We start from the raw sequence: 21117 nt of genomic DNA on the forward strand, positions 1-21117 counted from the left end.
CGATAGGTCGAATAAGTAATCCAGTCGAACTGCTGTGGCTGGTCATCGTACGGTACGATTGGATGGCTTAGGCTACTGTTAGGCTACTGTTGTAGACTACTGAGATCTATACCGGTATGTATGGATAAGGTTTGTATAGTGATTGATGCACGTTGGAATGCCTTGCACAAACTATAAACGGATCTCACTAAAAATCTGAAAAGGCTGAAATGAACAAAATAGCCTAGTTTTCGATTTCAGTTCTTTCATGCGTTTGGTGTGTCTGGCATTAACGCTGCTTAATTGGTCCTGTTTCGTAGACAAGATATAGGTTATCTACCTCGGGCTTCTAGGCACTGGAATAGCTGTATGCTTACTTACTGAATGTAGAATCCAAGCAAGTTCTAAAGACTGCTTAATTGTTGCACAGTGCAATGCACAATGGTGTTTGAACTGGCAATCCAGCCAACGATAGACCGGTACTCTAGTAGCCAAAAGTCACTTTTTCGGGTTTGCAGTGCTCATGCAATGTATTAAATTGAATTGTGGTAATTGCATGGTGCTTTTATTCAGCATCAGGTTGAAATAGTTTTGCCTTCAAGCTGGTGTGATTGCATCAATTATATACACGTGGCATACCACTGCTGTGGCATAAGGTCAAAGCGTTTCACAGCAATCAACATGATTTTCTTTATTTGGCGGCTAGGATAGAAGTATAACTTCATATGTCATTTTAGTTCGCTTCCATTAACCTTTGTGGTAATCTTTAATTGCTCCAGCCCCACTTATCTGGCTAGCTCTCAAGCAAGTTTGGAATGATACACATATGTTTTTTATTGCTTGAATTTAGGTATGTTTATCAGAAGCACTGAACTGGAGCAAGCATTGGTAATACCCCAAGGGCATAACAACGGTAGTGCTACTGGGTAGTGAACACTGCCTAATTGCCAGCTCTAACCATTCGGCTACAAAGCTGGCTACTACTCAACATTGCTGCTTTCTTACATAACGAGCTTGCAGAGTACAGTGATCTTGTGTGATTGTCAGAGAACTTCGAAATCCTGAGTGGAGTGAATGAGCAACTTAACATTGTAGTATTCCAAAAAGGAAATCCATCTGATATGCAGATCATAAGCAAAAGGCAATCATTTAATTTGTCTTGACTTTCGACAAACGAAGGTTTCAATCGTTCTCAAAGAGTGCTATTTGTCGATTATATGCATTCATGAGTTTGCAGATTATTACAAATTAAAAATGATAATAAACGGCCTCTAGAAAATAAATGTCTTGTGTAAAAATATCCCTGTTTTACCATCAGCCTGCTTCCTCTGAGCAAGATGTTATTTGGCAACACAAACTAGATGTTTGAGCTTGAGTCAAGTAACAACTGGGTAATGCTGCCATCCAAAAATTGATGACTATGTATTCCATGGGGAACGTGGGGATACAATAGCTGGATATGTTGTAATCTTTATTTTGCAATCTTCTTTGTGCTACGTTCACAAGTTACAATGTTTGCCATTCCCTATTTTTACAGGGTTGAGCAGAAACAACCATCTCCAGATAGCAGGCAATTAAGTCCCCCACGCCATCCTCAGCAGTGTAGAGCCAGTGAGCAATGGGTATCTTGATTTTATTTATCCGGCTTGCTTTTTTGCTGAGGCAAATAGTTTCGGGAGGAGCAATCAGAGTGGCTCCGTTTCATAATGTGCAAGGTACGGACGGAGTGACTCTATCGCACTGAAGCCCAGCAGGTTCAATGCTCACAAAAACAGAAAAATTGTCATGCTGTGGGGTTCTATAGGTCTACATCCAGTCACAGGACGCTGTTTACTATAACAGTGTAGATTTGGTGCCCAATGCCCATTAGTCATTTTTTGACCAAAGATTTAAATTTTCTGCAAGGTGTCACATGGTGAGCTGTTGATGTTAGCTTTAAGCTCACGTTTTGCTACCTTGGTGTTAGGGTAAATGGATGCTAACACTCATTGGTAGCTTTATTCTCCAATTTTGGATATATGCATTGGCCAAGGGTCAGCTCACTGTTTCCCAATTTTTGGCCGAGTACCCGATCTCTTGGTGGGTCGTTATTTAAGTTCACTCACCACTTGGCTCAACTGTGATGGGTAATTAATTATAATTATTTATCTCGATTCATTAAGAACAATTAGTCTATTGGCAAAGATGCTGTCATTATCACAGTCATGTGTCATGAGGCAAGGTCCATATCTGCTGGGGACTCGCTCAGCATACATAACTTGCTCTGTTGACATTGTTTGCGCTTACTCAGTCATGTGAGTCACAGCAAGGATGCTGATATACTTCAAGACCTTCTATGGTAAACAAGCCACTAAGCGATACTGTGTAGTTCGTACCGCACTACACATCAGGGATGTTTTCAAACGTACCCAAAAAGGACAGGCATCAACGCAGACATCTGGGAAGTGCTTGTTGATATGCAGATCATGCTGTTAGTAGTGGCATCAAGTGAGATTAGGAGAAAATAATTTAAAGAGAGACAACAAAACATAGTGACCAACCAGCAGTCAGAGTAAGTCAGAGCACACGCTGTGGCAAAAACTGCTGTCCGAGAATTTTTCTGCTGATCGATGTAAGATGCTGCGCTTAGCGAAATTGATTACTTTTGAATGTGCTTCATTGCTTTTTAACTTAAGACAAAGGAAGGTTTTGTTAGATTACACTGGTCTGCATGAAAATTTTATTCTGTATGATGCCAACGTTTTCTAGCTAATTTTGGTGCGCTGATTTCAAAAATGCCATCCGTTTTTGCCTGTCACATCAGGTTTTAAAGTTACGGTCGAAAAACCACATAATTTTTCGCTTTTACGTTTAACTACCCACTTTTTTGTCAAAAGGATATAATTTATCAAGATAAATTTTGTTATCACAACGAGCTACGTATGTGCATCAAAGCTACGTATGTGGTACCAGAAAAAACTCAAGAGCCTTCCCTTTGGCGTCCCTATGGTATGTAGGGAGCAAAAAAACCATCGCAATGACTGTTATTTTTGTATGGTGTATTAAGGGGTTTAACAGAAGAAACAAATCCAATATCAAGTACCCTAATTTAAAGTCAGCATTGAGGCCTGTACCACATTGTGATGAAATTCCTGTGCCGAATCCTCTAACAGAGATGCAAAGCTCCTCAGAATCTGAAAGAAGTGCAGGTGATGGAGAGCACAATCAGGAAGGAATAAACGATAACTCTCCAAAGCTGTTTTCACAAACTCAGCTGAATGATCTCACAAGAGAGTTATATCTTTCAAAAGAATATGCACAACTTCTAGCATCAAGATTAAAGGAAAAGAATCTTCTAGAAAAGGGTACAAGTTTTGTTTGGTACCGCCACAGAAAGAAAAAATTTACAGAATTTTTTAGTAAAGAAAATACTCTGGCTTATTGGAAGAATGTTCAGGGTTTAGTTGAAACATTTGGGATATTATATTCAGCAGAAGATTGGAGACTGTTCATAGATTCTTGGAAGACGAGCATGAAAGCTGTGTTGCTGTACAATGGGCCATCTGTGCCATCTACCTGTTGCACATTCTACTGAGATGTCAGAAACGTATGAAAACAGTAGTTCTGTTGCAAATGATAAAGTACCAAGAGCATAACTGGTTGATATGTGCTGATTTAAAAGTTGTAGCTCTCATACTATACTACACTAAATTTCCCTGTTTTCTTTATCTCTGGGACAGTAGGGCAGATACTTCCCACTTTACTCGGAAATTGTGGCCAGCAAGAGATGAGTTTCTGCCTGGATCTAAGAATGTGAAGGCACATCCTCTTGTTGCTCCAGCAAAAGTTTTTTTACCGCCCTTGCACATTAAGTTTGAGTGCATGAAAAACTTTGTGAAAGGTATGGACAAATACGGAGAAGGATTTAGGTACTTGCAAGAAAAGTTTTCGTCTTTATCCGAAGCTAAGCTGCAAGCAGGTATTTTCACTGGACCTCAAATCAGAGAACTGTTGAAGGGTGAAGATTTCGAAAAAAAAGTCTATAACGGAATTGCAAGCCTGGAAGGGGTTAAAAGCTGTTATCCAGCAGTTCCATGGAAATAACGGAGCCTCCAATTACAAACAGCTTATTACAGATATGCTCGATGCCTTACAAAAACTTGGGGGTAGGATGAGCGTCAAAATGCACTTTTCACCCTCCCACCTAGACTACTTTCCAGATAACTGTGGGAAGTTTAGTGAGGAACAAGGTGAACGTTTTCACCAAGAGATACTGGTGATAGAGGAATGCTATCAGAGTAAGTGGAATGTCAGCATGATTGCTGACTACTGCTGGTGTCTTAAAAGAGAAGACTCTACTATATATGTGAGAAAATCAGGTAGACGCGCATTTTCAATAAAATAGATACCGAGGTAGTGAACCGCTGTGCTTTCAATAATAATCATTTTACTGGATTATATCGTTATTGCTGTCATATTTCAAAAATCTTTATTGTGTTATCATAAGAAGACAAAGATGTGTAACAATTCTGTGCAAACTGTGAATTTTTTCGAGTCAAGCTTGTTGTACACCTTACATTATTTGCGATTGTTCACCAAAAACGCTATATCACGTGTAACAGTTATCTCAAAAACCTGATGTGCTAGAATAAAACGGACCACAGATTCGGAATCAGCGCCCCAAAATTAGCTATATTTGCATGTTTTTAGTGAAAAAAAAATTTTGAAGTTGAAAAATGCAGGCCAGTGTTATGCAGAGTTTTTTTGATGGTAATAATTATTGTCAACAGTAAAATATTTTGATTTGATTTCGTATTTTAAATTCTTAAATTAAAACTATTTAAATTTTTTAATTTGTTTGGAATGCAACATTATCCACCACCAAACATTGTTTGCCAGCTGAAATCTTCTGTTTGATGCACATTGTGAATGACTGAAACTTGGCTATTTTGGGAGAAACTTCACTTGGAAGTAAATACATAATGCATGAAGTTGTTTAATTTGGAAACGTTTTTTCATGTGTATCCCTTTACTGACCTTTGTTGTTGTACCAACTTTACCCTAGTTTGGGACCATGAAATTCTGAAGCCTGTCTTGACTTTTTTATTATCTGTTTTACATATTCTTCAAATTATTTCAAAATATACCACTACCTCCGACTAAAAAGTGTCAGTAAGATTTGTTCTACCTTTCCAAGAGAATGTTTAGAGTTATTACTGAAATGTGTACTTTGGCTCTAGTGCTCTTGATTTGATTCTTAGTCCATGCGAAAGCAACCATCTCAAGTGGCTGCCATCAAAATTACCACAAATAAAAGGTTGTTGTTGTCTAAACGATTGCTTTTCTGCGAGGATTGAAAATAGCACTTCATTTTGGTGTACTGTTTTCAAAATAAAACTCAATTTCTTCCTGAAGCCACCTACTTTGTATGCTTTTCAGACCAAACATTTCAATTAAGAAAGTTACGATTAGCAAAGTTTTTGAAGGGCTCCGGTTACTACAATATATATGATATAATGGATTTTAGTTAAAACATCCATGCTTATTGCTTGATAAAAGCCCCGATTAAATACAACTTGCCACCTCTTAAAAGCCATCCACTTTGAACAGTAATGCTGGCAATTTATTCTCAACTGCATTCAAGAATGGCCTATTTAAACAAAAAGCTGGTCAAAGAAGTTGTGCAGATAAATGGCTATTTACTCCGAAAAACAATCGCTTATTACAAACAAATATCAAGTAAATTGATTTGAAACATTTGTCATTTCATGTCACAGCTACTATCGCTTATATTTTTACATTTTTATAGCATCAATGCCCATAACTTGGTTGTGCTGAGACAGACAATGACCTCACCGAAGTGTTTAATTCACATCAAAGTATGTGCATATAAGCTATTAGCCAAAAGAACATTGTGGTATTGTAATACTATAGTGCTGTAGGAAAAGACTTATGTGTACCATATACATAAAAGGGTTGGCCAAACTTCTTGATAATCTTTGAAGCCTTTATGATTTGAAAAGGAGTTGAAGTTGAAACATGCGCTTACTGTTGATTACCAAGCACCAAGAAAATCATATCTGTGCACAGTAAATTTTTGACATCTGTAAGACTTTAGTGTTGAGCGTTTGCTTTTATTGCAACATGTGCCCTAAGTTATATTATTTATTAGGATGACTATCTTTATGTGTGTATGTTCTATTCTTAATTCATATTGAGTGGTGATTACTTCTTACAAAACTAATTTTTATCCAAACAGTTTAGTTTATTGCATGTTTTAATTTTTGTAAAATTGTTAAAATTTTGTCGTACTATTTGCTCTTTTCTGAGTAACATGGCAAGCACTAGAAGAACTCGGTTAGTTCTTCATGTATAATAGCTAACTTATATGTATATATCTGTTGTATATTTAATTCGATCTTTGGTCATAAATAAGTAATTGTTAGTATGGCATTTTTTTCATGTCACTCTGTTTATTTGCATACAAGTCACTAAAAGTGTTAATAAAACGCTATTCTAAATTGCCGTCCAGATGGACGTAAGATATTTCGTGTAGATACAGACAACCTGTGTTTTCAATTTAAAAAAAAAAATTTTTGTGTCTCACTTATTAATAATTTGATTTGCATTGTTCAGTAAGGACATTTCACAAAGCCAGCGGGATATGCTTATATCTTTGTGGGAAACAAAAGGTATGAGAACTGCAAAGTCAGAGCACCTCAATGAAGCAACCATTAATACTGGTTTAAGTAAAAACCAAATCAAGGTGATTCATCGTAGATTAAAGTTTTAATTGCCATAATTCATACTTGCTGTAGTTATCAGCTCTTTCAGTATTACCGCAAGCTGTAGAACTGCACTCCCTGCTTTACAAACAAGTTACAGTTCATTACTGTAACTCTATGCTGTAATTTCCGCTTGAAGTAGGCTATTATGATAGAACTCTGGTTGAAAGATGCCATTACGTACTTTAAGTTCAAAGATTGCAACAGTTGTCTTCGCCAAAATAATCTTGTTGGCTGACAAAAAGCTCCGTTCCTTGTCCGGGACAACTCTCCAACTTAAAGTAGTTATTGCATGTTTATTGCATGATCTTACAAAATGATTAAAGTGTGTCCCTTTCTCAGATCTCTTGTATGATGGTATGTTAAACTGCCACTACTAAATACTTTTGCCGCTTGTTTACTAGCGTTTTGACAACTGCTGTGTTTTAGCGCTGGATTTACAATTACAATGCATCAATAAGGCCAAGGGTTCAAAAAGTTAAACCTTTTCGAAAACGAAGATTCACAGGCTACAATCTATTTTGTTCTTCCATTAAGAAACAGAATATTGGTATTTTTAATACAGTTGCATGATTTCTTCCCAAATTTTCAAGGGAGAAGCTTCTAGACAGCATCACATGTGTTTCATTTAAGATATGTACAAGGTCTGATATTCTGGCTGGTTTGCTTAATTGATCGCTTGCTTCATTGAGTCATTAGCATTATGTCGTTAAATGCACAAATGTAGTTCTCACTGAAAATAATTTTCATTGTTTTTCACCTGATATATTGCATTCATTGATTTCATGCTTACTGTGTTCGTTACTAAATTTGCATGTCGTAATTTTTTTTTCTCGGTTTGATTGTGAAACTTGTGTCACAGTGTTAGTTCGATTAGTGAAGAGCATGATACATAATGAATGATGCATGACTTGAAGTGCATGCTATTTGTGACCTCACATGATACGTGTGTAATGAATTTCCAAAAATGTGTTTACTGTTATGTTGGTTATTAGAAAGCCTTAGATATCGAAGATGTTAACATTGATTGACGCTGTTAAATCTTAAGAGTTGTAAGCTTCTACTCAACTTCAAGATTTACATAAATGAAGGTTTCACTATGTTAACAGCTGAACAATGAAAGTACTAGTTTAGACAAGTTATCAAAGTGTTTTGCATGAAGTAAGGTCTTACCTGTTTTCAGTGTTTCTTACTTTCAATTTATGTTCATTTTTTTATAAAGCTTTCAAATGTTCTGTACTAATTTTTAATTGCTGTTTTTCAAGATTTCAAACTCTGGGGTAGCAGGTGGAGAGAACTTCCGAAGCAAACGAAACAAGTTTGGAAAGAGAAAGCGAAGACCTTCAATTCTGAAAGTTCCATGCCACCAAATGAAATGGATGGAAATATGAAAAAAAAACTTAGACAAAATGCCATTGCTCGAATAATTCAAGCTGTATGTTGCTGTTCATATTATACTATGGTGTAATCGTGCTGTACAAGAAACAAAGGTAACTTGTTCCTGTTTTAGTGTGGTGAACTTGAAGAAATTGGTGTGGCCGTTGGTGGAATGGCATTTGTTAACGATACATTCAATGCATTTGGAAGCAGGGATGTAAGGCCATATTTCTTGGAGCCAAGTGTTCAAAGTGGCTTTATTGAGATATTACATTGCGGAAAAGGTAATTTTATGTAATTTACTGTGATATTTCTAAACATTTGCAAGAACATGATTAACTACAGTTACATTTACTGCAAGCATATATTAAAAGGAACTTTTATAGCACTTATTTTTTAACTTTAACTCATTGAAGATTTTTTTTGCATATGAACCTGAATGATATTAGTGTCATTATTAATCATGTTAATCATAAAGTATGAAAAAATTTTCATTAGAAGTAACGTATGCTATATATTTGTATACAGCTTGCAGTACTTCAAGACAAAAAAACACCGAATTGCAAATGAAAGTTCGAAAAAATTTTAATAAGAAATATTGTAAGTCTTTTTATGCCAACAAATTGTCTTTCTTTAGCCTAACGGTGTGAAATAAAAAATTTTATTATTAGTGTTGCGTATTTTTCCAAGCAATAGAATGTAATACAATAGAATTGATGCTAATTGTTTCATCTTAATTATATTAAGTTGTGTTTGTGCATGCCTTGGTATCTTTGCTCTGGTGCTTTACAGGTGAGACAATGCACAAATCCAATGGACGTATGCCGTATGCTAAAATTAACGAGTTCAGCATCACTGGAATGCCTTGTGGAATCCCCTTTCGAAATCCCGGCAGTTATGGTCCAGTCGATTGCCAGAAAATTATAGATGAGCAAGAAAATATTATAATTATGAAAAGGGGGTAAGTGATGGGATTTCTGTAATCTTTGCATGCATAAAGGGATTACATTGCAAATTTTACGCTGTGCGCTTTCTGTTATACTTGTTGCTCTTTATAGTAATTTGGAGCTGGCAGAAAACAATTTAGTTCTTTTGGTGACAACGGAAGAATGTGAAAATGAGGAACATTAGCACTTTGCTGAACCAACACATAGAACAGTAGATTGGTAATTTGTTCGTGATTCAGTGTTATATGTATAACGAGTAAAAATTCCCGTATTTTACGGACCATAAGGCGCACTTTAAATCCTTTTTTCTCCTCATAGATTGATCGTGCGCCTTATAAGCCGGTGCGCCTAATGTATGGATCATAATGCGTATGCGCATGCTCACAACGTATTTTAATGAGCTTTATACGGTAACACATGTGCCTTATAGCCATATGCCCTTATAGTCCGATACGCCTTATGTATGAACAAAAAACTAATCAAAGCAATTTATTGACAATGCGCCTTATAGCCCGGTGCGCCTTATGGTCCGTAAAATACAGTACATCATTTGCCAGTTTCGTTTTGGTAATGTTTGTTATTTTTACATTGCCGTACAACGGTGCAATGATTTCTTCTGACCAACCTATTGTGCTAATATACTGTACAGTATATAATTATATCACACACGTATTGGTGAGCGGATAGTTACTTTTCGCTAATTTTCCTTATTTGTACAGTTAGATTTGTAGTGTGCCTCTTTTATAGTCTTTTATTATTAACGTAAGCTGCGATCATTCATTCCATTTTAGCACCTCATCCTTTATTTATGTCCGCATTTTCGTCATTGTATAAAGTTAACATTCGTTAAAATTGTTTGTTGTTTTTTTACTTATTTCACCGTCTTCAATATTTTCGTAATTTTGCTTTTCACTTTTTGACTGCGCTTTCGGAAAATATACTGTGCTGAATCAAAGCATTTTTAGTGATAATGACTCACTGCTGTATTTTGGTACATTGATTTTCTATTAAGGCTTAATTTAACATTAACGTTTAACTTAATTTAACAAAATTCCATAGTAATATGGGGGTTCAATATCACTTTTCGTGACACTTTCACTAAAAAGTAGTTGCAATATGTGCAAAACTTTGATATGTAGCCTAAACGAGTCACACTTGCGATTACGTTAAAAGTCAATGACGTGACGAATACAAATGGACGTAACATGATAAGAGGTTTCTTTGATAAGTTGGTCGCATGCTAATTTTGATGTGGCCACATTAAAAACAGAAGATCGTGATGTTAACTTCAAAATGTTACTCACACCTTTTTAGGAAGGTTAAATTAACCACTTTAAAAAGGACGCAACCTAACAATGAAAATTCTATGCAATATAAGTTGAAAGCTCTTATCTCTTATTGACGTGTGGGTCGAACACATTTCATCGTAATAATCTCTTCTGTCGTATGATATGATATTATGACATGATATTATTGAAGAGGTAGGCGAGCTCAATCGCTGCAAGGCTATAAAATTCAAGTTTGTCATAAATATCTCCAACAATATCATGTCGGAATTTGAAATGCTTATTAACACTCAACATGCGTTTATAAAAGTAGCCTCTAACCCTTTTGTTGTATGACATTTTGATCCTCTTTCGGGTTCACATGGTAAAACAAGATCAATAAAACGCATTTTTAGATCTTTTTGCCGGTTTTGCCAACTATTACAATTATGAATAAGTTTAACGAAAAGAAAATTTTCTCAAATGGTTAGTTTTTTTTTATTAAATCTGTATTTTAATAAAATATCAAAAGAGAAACCTTGGCAAGACTTACAACCTACTGTTATTATTTATTGCATCGCTTCAGCAATTATAACTTTAAAACTTAGTGACACACCACATCACGTCCTTTACCACCGTTCTTTTCTCTTGACGCTGTAGATACCGCTTCTAGTAAAGCAGCCCCTTCGGTCTTGCAGAGACCCAATCCCAAGAAGCTAGCGCTGTGGACAGACCTATAAGCTCAATACTATCAATACTCCTCACAGTGTCTTGAACAATTTCGCTGGCCGGTCAGCTTACTCAATACGCCCGCGCTTTTTCTCATCCAACACATTCGCCACGCAACTGACTGAATGCGGAATACACGAAAAGAGGGACCAAACTTGTTGGAAAAGAAGTGTCTGACCTTTAGAGGTTAGAAACCCCTGATGGCGAAAACATCTCTGGCCATTTCTCTCCAAATGACTTCGCTGCTGTGCTCTATCAAACAAAGCCAAGCAAGGTTCTGGGTCACAAAATTTCAAGAGCTTTTATCATCGTGATTTAGGGCCCGAAGAGTTGTTGCCCCTATCTCTTTTGTGTGTCCTCTTGAAAGTCCGCAAACGCTTGGTCTACCCCTGCGTCGAACCCATAATCGACAACTTCTCCCCTGGCTGAATTCCAGGTCACCCTTATGACCCAGAACATCGCGAAAAGCTTCGGGATTAACAAAAAGGCTGGTGCTGTACTTCATAAACTTACAGCTGCCTATGATACAGTATGGCACCGAAGCTTTGCCTGCAAGCCGCTGCGTCTACTCCCAGACAAAACAGGTACATAATCCGTATAACCATGGAGCTAGTTTACAAACGGAGAAGTACCTTCACCCCAGGTCACAATAAGCGAAACAAGCTATGACGCCTTAAAGACGGGATCCCACAAGGATCGATGGCACTCCTTCTTAAACATCTACGCGCTCTTCTGTCCAGTCCCCAAATAAGTCGGAATAACAGTTCGCTCACGTTTTGTCGAACTCGAACAGTTGGCTCACGTTTTGTCGACAACTTGAGTCACTACGCAAGAAACGAATATCCCGGATCGCCTTGAAAAGACAAATGATACCTTTTGCTCGGGCACTAGGCTGCTACTCTCCGTAAAAAAGCTATGGTTTTACTTTACTCCATCGCTGAGTAGCTTACTGCACTTGTGTCTGGTGTCGCATCACACAACCACCAAGTCCACATTGTCATAAACGGTATTTTGCATACTACGATGTTTAACGTACTGGATGTCTGGGTCCCATATCATTGGAAAACCTTCTCTTCCTTGCGGTCAGCAAGTTGCCGGCATCCAACCTCCTGTGCTTCCACTCTTTTCCATTCAGCTTGATGGGCTGAATAACAACTGGATCACACGACGACAAATACTACTTTTTTTGTTATTTACTAGGTGAAGATTTTGACACGGAAATGAAAATTTTCCATGATTGTAGCTCTAAGAGAATAAAACAGCATTGAAATATTGAATAAACAAATTAGGCATGGTTAATCGCAACAATTTAAAAAAAAAATTCATTTTTTGTGCGGACTGTTTTAAGAAAAATTGTGCATTTTTCATTCATTAAAGAAACCAACGCCAATTATTATAAGCCTTAGCCTGTATCTAATTAAAAAAAGTTATACCGGTAACATTTTTGCTTTGGCCAGCAAAAGTATAGACTAATAAGAAGTTTGTTGATCCCACGCACGTTTATAATTGAAAGTTAAACAAGTAAGCTTACAGCGAAAGAGTGACAAAATACAGAGTGTACTAAATTTTGCATGCTCATTTACTGGACAGTTTCATCGAAATTAGAGAATGCTTGAACTCTGAGGGTTTGATGTGTTCTGGCAACAGAAGCGGGGTCTTAATCCCTAAAATGCTGTTTCTTATAACCGAGTTCTATTTTAACCGTCCATGTGCCTATCAACAACGAGCACGTTCTGTAAGTTTCCTAAAATCTTATTTGGTACAGTATCACCGTGAAACGCTTGGTGTGTTGGGTAGCCGTCGTTAACCTTTCACCGTTATAGCACAAAGGGTCAAGGTCTTTCCACGTTTTAGGTCGACGTGCATTGCTCCTTTTTGCAATCATCGTACTCTTCCTTTCCGACAATTAAAGGCGAAATATTTGATAGACTGCCTACTGCCTAGGAAACGTTTCTGAGGCAAAACAAACATATGGCAAGTATATATGTAATGAACGTTTAATAACTGAAATGCGTACAAAAAAATGGAAACAAATGCAGTTAAACGTAATTTTGTGGCATAACTGACTCAAGGACACGGGTTAAAACTAATTAGTTTAAGCTTCATCTTCGTTATCTGAACCTTCGCTTTCCGAGCCAAATTCAGTTAAAATGTGTTGAAGCTCAGATAAATTTATTGGTGATTCACTTTCATCATCTTCTTTCTCCATTGGGTCCAATTTTGCCATATCGGAAGTGCCTAGCTTCTCATTGAGCAGAGGTGTATTTGCTTGAAAAGGTACTGTGCCCTTAATGTCATTTATGAAAGAAAGAAGTTCGATCTCTGCTTGCAACTGATGGGTAACCACATATGGTTCCACAACCTCACAGCCTTCTACAAGATTAGACACTATGTTTATTTGCTTTTGATAGAAGTTCATCACACTTGTCATATCTTCTTTTAAATGACACATTTCTTCTTTGCACCTTTCCCGAATGCAATGTTGTTCCTTGATTTTTTTTTCAATAAAACCAGGTACGTTTTTAACTGGCCCAGACCCGACAACCATTTCAAAAGTTATGCTTTTCATTTCATTTTGTGGAACATTCTGGTATTTATTATACATAGTAATCTGATGACGAATGTTGTTGTTAACCTTCCTGATGCTTCGCACTAGTCGTTGAACAATTGTTTGACCAGCTGAAAAATCATCATGTACAAACTTGAAAATAACAGAACAGTAGCTTTATCGATAATGTAACCCCATGCATAGTGCATGCACAAATTACCTGGGTATTTTTGAATCAAAGTAGATAAAAATTTTCTTTCGATATTTAATTTATAAATGTTCTCCAAAATTTCTGCTCTTTTTTTCTTCACAGCACTTGACAAATATTTAAGCATCATATCATCTTTTACATCCCAACGAATCAATATACCGTTTTCTACTTCAACTTTGGAAAGATGACTGTCAAGTCTACAAAACAACGCATACAATATGTAAAATAGAAGAACATGCAATACATCGATGAAGAAAGCATATATCATGTCCTGGCAAACAATACTCTTGGCAATTGAACTCCCATATACTGTATTTTCACCATCATTGTGTGGGTTTTAACTTTATCACAGTAAATTTGGTGGATACACTGTTGTTACTGTTTTATAAGCTTTTCTAATGGTTTCTGATGTTGCAGCAGTGGGAAGTAACAATATTCGTTTATGTCTGGGGAATTATTGTAGTAACTCAATTTAACATTGATATGTCCTTCAGCTTACTTAGCAATTTGGTCAACTTTTCCAGAAAGTATTTCAGACGTTATTTCCTTGGTCAAATCTTCAACTTCTTCTCTACAAATTAACAAAATTATATAGTTTCCTATACAATTATACAAAATTCTATTCCTAAAGGATTCAGTACTTAAATTTGTATGTTCAACATCATTATATAAAGATTTTGTCATACAGACAACAAGTTTTTCAAAATTAGACCTTAATATTTTCGGTGAATTTCTTGTGCTCAGTGTAATAAAACTAAAAGACTTTGACCTAACAGTTGTACAATATATAGGTATAAAATATCATGTTTACCTGACAAGAGAAAATATGGCCATATGAATGAAAAACAGGTACTGCAAATGTTATTTTATTAAGAATTGCAAAGTTTTTTCGGACCTAAATAATGAAATCATATTGGAATCCAGAAAGAAAATCACAAAATCTTAATTATTATTTAAACATAAATGCAGTATTTTATGTAAGCAAAAATGATTAACTAACTTGCACATACAGCATCGTCTGCAGTATGCACTAACATTAAGAACACTAATGACATGCAATCAATGACCCAGGAGTAGATTGCTTACAAATAAAATATGTTTCGAAAAATGGGTTGTATACCTATAATTTAAACGTATATCAATGTTGCCATACTAACACAATATCATGTGTAAATTCTTAAAGGTATACCTGAAGATGACCTTTCAGTTTGCAAGCTATGTCATAGAAAACTCTTATTTTATTTTCGTTTCTTTCCAGAAGTTTTTCAATAGCTAAAACTGCATATGCTAGCCTGCAACAGAATCAGTTTTAAAAACATTGTTTACAAATACTAATACACAAATTCTACATATACCGTAGTAATACACCTTCCACAAAACAACTAAAGCAAGAATGTACACTTTACCTTTCACCATGTTTTAAGTCAAAAAACATTGTCGGAAACTCATGTTTACAACAAACACCAAATACACCTTTGATAGCCAGTTTACTGCTTTTAGATTTCGATCTAATGATGCTGCCTGCTTGAAAGTCATTGCAATTTTTGGACTAAAAATAATGATTCTAATTAATGCATAAGTATGCAGCATTTATTCTTATAAATATGCATGAAATTCCTTGAAATGTATAATAGGACCATAACAATATGATTGGAAATCAATTGTTGAAGTTATGTACTTGATTTAACATTTTTAATGCATTTTGGTACATACTGTTAAGAAATAACTTACAGCCGAGCCATATTTGTTTTCATCATAGGTGTCTACAAAGCTGTCGACTTCGTTTTGGTTTAAAAAAAAAGATTGTTTGTGGTGAGGATCACAGCTTTTACTCCCGGACAAAATTCTTCTCACCAAACCAAAATTTGCATCTAAGCAATATGTCCGCATACCTTCAGGATTCTACCAACAAAACGCAGTTAAAGCCAAGCATTTACACTCGATCACAGAGGCCTGGGAACTTTCAATCACACTTCTTAGCTTTACCCCTTCACATGCTGGACACAGGGTACCCGTATCTATATCATCAGAAGAGACCAAACCATGCAGATGTTGCAGCTTATAGACATGGTGTCTATATGCCTCAACCACTTCTTGTAGCAAAACTCTTGACAAAGACTTTACCTAAAACAAAAAAAACAAGAAACATCCACAGGTTGTTTCGGATTTTCTTAGAAATACAAAACACTAAAAAGTGCTAACCCCTGCTGTATATCCAGGTACTCGCAAAAATCTATTTTCAAGAGCATGGCAAAATCCTTCAGTGGAAAGATGTTTTTCGAGACACAAGGCTCGAAAGTATTCCAATAGGTCAATGGATACTGCTAGTTTAGGCTTTTTGGGCGAACAGGTCCACAGATTTAATCTTAACAGAGTTTCAGGCTCACTCTCACAATAGCAAAATTGTACAGAAACCACATTTTCAAAACCTAAAATGCAAACTTTGCCAATGAACAAGAAAACAATGGATGAAAGAATGGCAGAGATGATTTATAATAAATGCAAAGGAATAATAAAAATTATACCTTTGTAATCAACCACTGTAATGTGTCGAGTGTAACTTGACTGACATTCATGACCATCAAATCTCTTCAAAAGTCGTACCGGAGTGACCATTTTGCAAAACATGTTACCCTGTAAAGTGTAAATAATACCATTAACAATGTGTTACAAGTAATATGTTGACTAAAATTGCAAGAGGATGTTTGGATATTTTAACTAAGTGATATTGGTACATACACAAGAAATACAGGAATAGTTCTGTAAAAAAACTAAGTCTGTTTTAATCAACGATTTTAACATGGGTAGAAGCTTACCGCTTAATTTTGTTTTCCTATGTGGTCAAATACCACAACAACACATTTTTTTGGTTTCGTGTAACATGGCTTCTACACTGAAATATTTAGGCTGTCTCAAAAAGCAATCATTTACAACCTTATCTTACTCCAACTGTCTTCTGTGATACATTGTGAGCAGAAGCAGCTAAACTTTAACGAAGAACTGCAAAACGTTTTCCCTAAATATATGCTTAACTTAAAATCTCCTTCACCACTTTAATTCTATAATTTCATCATGCCTGGATGCTTCACTTTGTTGCACAGAATTTTTTGTTCCAGATTTGTCTGAATAACTGCCTATCATTGATATAATTGATGACATTGAGCGATTTGAAACAACTTACAGCTAAAAAAAGAACAAGCACAAACATCATTCTCCAGCTGCCAGTCTTGCTATTACTGATTTTGCAGAGACCTGGAGATGTTTGAGCATTTAAAAAAGTGTTATTAGTAAGTAGTAGTGGTATAATGGAAGGGCTTTGAAAAATGTGTTGGAGGGGAATCTTTTGAAGGCCATGAAATAAAATGTGTCATACATATGGCACCAGTATTGTCTTTTACTTTTTATACTTCAGATACATTTTTGACACATTTTGTATTTCTCAGCTGTGAAAATGTTTTCAACAATATTGTAAACAGAGATCTAAGTTCAACATTATTCGATACATTCCGGTAAAAATGTAGGAATAATTGCAAAGATACTTGGTTTACAGTATTAACCCAAACAGTTTTTACATTCTACTGCACAAAAAGCAACTATGACATTGTTGTCTAGACCAGTTTAAAGAAATGTAAGCTACTGTTTCTTTTCCTCTAATATTCTGCCAGTGACAACTTTTTCTTGTGGTAATTAATTAAAGGTATGATAAATTATTTTATGTAGACGAATGTATTTAACTTATTATATATATACATTTGAAATAATTATTGTTGATTATCAACAGACAAATTAATAAACATTTCTTAAGACTGCCTACAGCACTAAAATGTTTACAAACATTAATGGCCTTTTATATCCAGATAAATGAATGGTCTTTTTGTGAATAACCTTTACAAAAATAAAGATATTTGTATATAATTATTAATTACCATCCATATGTCTGGCAAATGATACCAAACAAAAGAATGACAGTTATCCCAGCACTGACGACAGTAATATACATTTGGCCCACAATCTCCACAACGAATTATGTTGGCAACTTCTTCAAAGCATACACAGCAAGTACGTCGCTCAGGAGAATATAGGGTTATGGACAACTTAAACAACTTTTCTTCAACTAATCGCCAATCTGAAGACAGCTTCTCTCTTCTGATTTTGTAATTTAAATTTTCTTCCAACTCTGTGATAACATGAAAATTAAAATGCAGTATTCAATAAGACTGTTAAGTGATTATTTTCAGAAAAAATGTAGCATAAAAATGTGAAATATATTGTAAATCTCCTTATATTATTTCTTTCATTCACCTCCACAAGAACTGTTAACATTACTAGTGCTTGGTATTTCAGGATTTGTAGCAGTTAGATCACCTTCCACAGAACCTCTTGTAACTATGTGACTGTTTGCATTGGGTTTCAACGCTGGACCAAATGTTTTGCCAAAGAGGTAAACGGGTCGTTTTCTTTTTTTGGGTTCTTTTACCCAATATCGAAACTTAGCTTTTGTAATTCCCTATGCAATGGAAAAGATATATCAATATATTGATTACTCTAACCACTATTATTGCTGCCCCATGTAGAAAAAATAACAGGACTACCCTGATTTAGATTAACAAATTCTTGGTATTAACGCTTGAAATTGGTATGAAAAGAAACTAATTACTATCTTATTAGCTATCCCATTTAAACAGACGTTAGATAAAAAACGTAAAAAACATAGTAAAATATAGTAAACGTACTTACTCCTTTTATTTTTCCCATTTCTTGACACGTAGGTCAAGTTTCCATTTGCAGTAAACATACAGGCAAATTCTTGTGCTATAGATATTTTTGTCTAACAATTACAACAATAAATTCAATCCTACAAAGAGGGAGGGGTTATGTAAGAGTGTGCAATATTCATTTCAAAGTTAGATCACTACTAACTCAGTTAGATTTTGTAGTGTAATTTGAATCAGCTGGGAAGCCTATATCTGAAAATAAAGCTAAAAAGAATACATTCAAATGTATATATAAAATATACTGCATATGATTGCACAAAAGTTGAGAATACCTGGTCTCAATAGCTGTCTCAGTTAAGAAAAAATTATGATCCTATGTCATGATTCATAATTTACAATACAGTGTTGCAGATTATAATTATTATTTAATGTAACTATATTAGCGAGTTTTTCAAGTACTGTATGTATAAATTACCAAACTTACCGGTGATACGAATAAACAAGGCATTAACATGGAGGTACATACCATAGTGTAGTCTATTGTTTATGATACCTGCATACCATTGCAGCGACTTGCTTGCCCAGACAATTTGATATGATATATGCCACAAACACAAGGTATACATATCTCAGCAATATATTTAATACTTGAAAGTTCTAATCAGTGAGATGTGAGTCATCCACATCTTTTTGGGTCTGTTTAGCCAGTGGCAGTAGCCTACAATATATACTCATAAACAAGAAAACGTTTTCGTGCAAATAATTTTTGTTCATAAAAGGATTGCATAGGTTAGTAATAGCCCATTGGTTAAGATCTGCTCATGTAGACCAACAATATATAATAAAAATTGAGTAAAATTCTATCTGCTTATGAAGTAAGTAACATGGAATTCTAACATTTTAAATTAAATTTAAGCAATTTAAGGTAAGTTAAGTCTTACACCACACTTTCTACTACGGTAACCAGCAAATATTTACAAGGTTCATTTCATTACAATTGGGTACACAGGGCCTGGAGAATGAACTATGCAAGACTCACAGGAGCTCAACCTGCTGACCCATGATGTTTAATCTAGCCCTTGAAATCCTGTGCCGGTAACAAAAGTCTGTGTGATGTGTGGAAGACCTTGATTTTCAAACAGTTAGTACTTATAAATTAGCTCCTGCACAAAATGCCAGCTCAAAGATGTAGCAGTTAAAGCACCTGGCTCAGCTTGCTACCGCTCGTAGTTAGCTATTTCAAATTCACTATACAGTTTCAAATTCGAGAAATACAATATAAAAAATTCAAATAAAAAAGTTGAAACTTAGACAAAAACAAGTTCAGTTACTAAACTCTAGTCACGCTGCGCAAAGATAAAGGTTGTGATTCTGTAACGAAAAAGTTGATTATTCTGTCTAACGCTGTAACCGTTAAGTTGAAAAATTACAATGCATGCAATCAATGTTATATTCACAACTACCCAACTGTGAACCGTAAATACTGAGAAGCAAACCTTCCACGTGACAGACTAGCCAAACTGCCATTTTTCATATTTGTATTTTCTTACTTCGGCTACTGGCAGCTAGTGAAATAAGTGTCTATTTCAAGACCCAAGTAGACTAGCAAAATACAAATAGCGTAAGCTGCAACCGACTAGGCATGTACAGTTGTAGTTTTTTTCTGAATTTAGAATCTGACCACACTGAAATCATTGCACCTTTCAACGAGATCTTAGAAGTGCAAGATGGCTGAAACTAGAATGACTAGGTGGAGGATGAGTAGGGGTGGGGTGGGGTACACTTTGCAATTTGGTTGGCAAAATCTAGAAACTGTGGCCTGTGTTTGCAAGAGGTAGTGTCTACATGTGAAATATTCGGGTGCAGCAAGCATAGTCTTTAAAAACCTTGATTGTGTAGTTGCCACGCATTCCACAATGGGTATAACTGGCAGTCGGTGAGATAGATGTCACCCAAATTGCAAAGTTAGGCACGGAAGCACCCAATATTGTTTTTCATAAACGTTAATGTCACATATTGGGCTTGACAGCTTTCGGTGAATGTTCATACTTAATGATGGGGAAAAAAGCTCCAAACTCAATTACTCAGCAGTCCGGGATGCTTACCACCACTAGCTGACAATCATCATGATAGATGCAATATTTAATATTCTACTGAAGTGTGTTTCAAAGTTAGTTATAGGGCATATAGGCCTTCTTGCAAACATTTTAGTGTGTCGGTGCAGTACTGGAATACTGGTAGCCCGTACTATAGGCCTAGACTATATACCTATATAATCTGTAGGCATAAGTCATTTCATTACAAAGGACATTATGTAGGCTATAGGCCAATACAGGGTCCTGTATTTCAACTACCGCCAATTGTTTTAGGCCTATGTAGGCCAAGCACCCTAGCTTATATGCGGGATGACACTATTTATTACACTGTAGATGCAATGAAGTCACTGTAAATTCACGTATGCTGTCTGTTTTCTACACAGCTACCAGCAATGTGACGTGCCCAAATGGATTACCTCATTCGAACACGATTAGCCTTACAACAATTATTTCAAGAGATGGAAATATTCTTTTTAGCCCATACGA

The 21117-nt window shown here is 35.7% G+C and overlaps 2 protein-coding genes across 8 annotated transcripts; one reads left to right on the forward strand and one right to left on the reverse strand.

The window, feature by feature from the left end:
* The first annotated feature begins 4269 nt into the window (after window positions 1-4269).
* On the forward strand, window positions 4270-10022 carry LOC143448812 (uncharacterized). 6 transcript variants are annotated; one of them, XM_076948699.1, is made up of 7 exons: window positions 4445-4929; window positions 6595-6724; window positions 8009-8178; window positions 8254-8404; window positions 8649-8720; window positions 8913-9081; window positions 9179-10022. In XM_076948699.1, exons 3-7 carry the CDS (start codon window positions 8104-8106, stop codon window positions 9249-9251), a joined length of 540 nt encoding a protein of 179 aa, XP_076804814.1. In that variant the 5' UTR covers window positions 4445-4929; window positions 6595-6724; window positions 8009-8103; the 3' UTR covers window positions 9252-10022. The 6 variants fall into 6 exon arrangements, with proteins under 6 accessions (XP_076804812.1, XP_076804814.1, XP_076804813.1 ...); XM_076948697.1 differs by lacking the exon at window positions 8009-8178 and having other exon boundaries at window positions 4270-4929; XM_076948696.1 differs by lacking the exons at window positions 4445-4929; window positions 8009-8178 and adding an exon at window positions 4970-6315.
* Window positions 10023-13875: 3853 nt separating this feature from the next.
* LOC143449029 (uncharacterized) lies at window positions 13876-20078 on the reverse strand. 2 transcript variants are annotated; one of them, XM_076949055.1, is made up of 12 exons: window positions 18558-20077; window positions 18123-18327; window positions 17747-17997; window positions 16346-16454; window positions 16023-16249; window positions 15807-15944; window positions 15552-15722; window positions 15227-15369; window positions 15010-15112; window positions 14632-14715; window positions 14320-14391; window positions 13876-14017 (listed from the first exon to the last, which is right to left on the reverse strand). In XM_076949055.1, the coding sequence occupies exons 1-11, from the start codon at window positions 18573-18575 to the stop codon at window positions 14380-14382; spliced, it is 1461 nt and encodes a 486-aa protein (XP_076805170.1). In that variant the 5' UTR covers window positions 18576-20077; the 3' UTR covers window positions 13876-14017; window positions 14320-14379. The 2 variants fall into 2 exon arrangements, with proteins under 2 accessions (XP_076805170.1, XP_076805169.1); XM_076949054.1 differs by lacking the exons at window positions 13876-14017; window positions 14320-14391 and having other exon boundaries at window positions 14504-14715; window positions 18558-20078.
* Between the last annotated feature and the right edge of the window lie 1039 nt (window positions 20079-21117).

The sequence above is a fragment of the Clavelina lepadiformis genome, chromosome 3 (assembly GCF_947623445.1).
Source record: "Clavelina lepadiformis chromosome 3, kaClaLepa1.1, whole genome shotgun sequence".
Lineage (NCBI taxonomy): Eukaryota > Metazoa > Chordata > Ascidiacea > Aplousobranchia > Clavelinidae > Clavelina > Clavelina lepadiformis.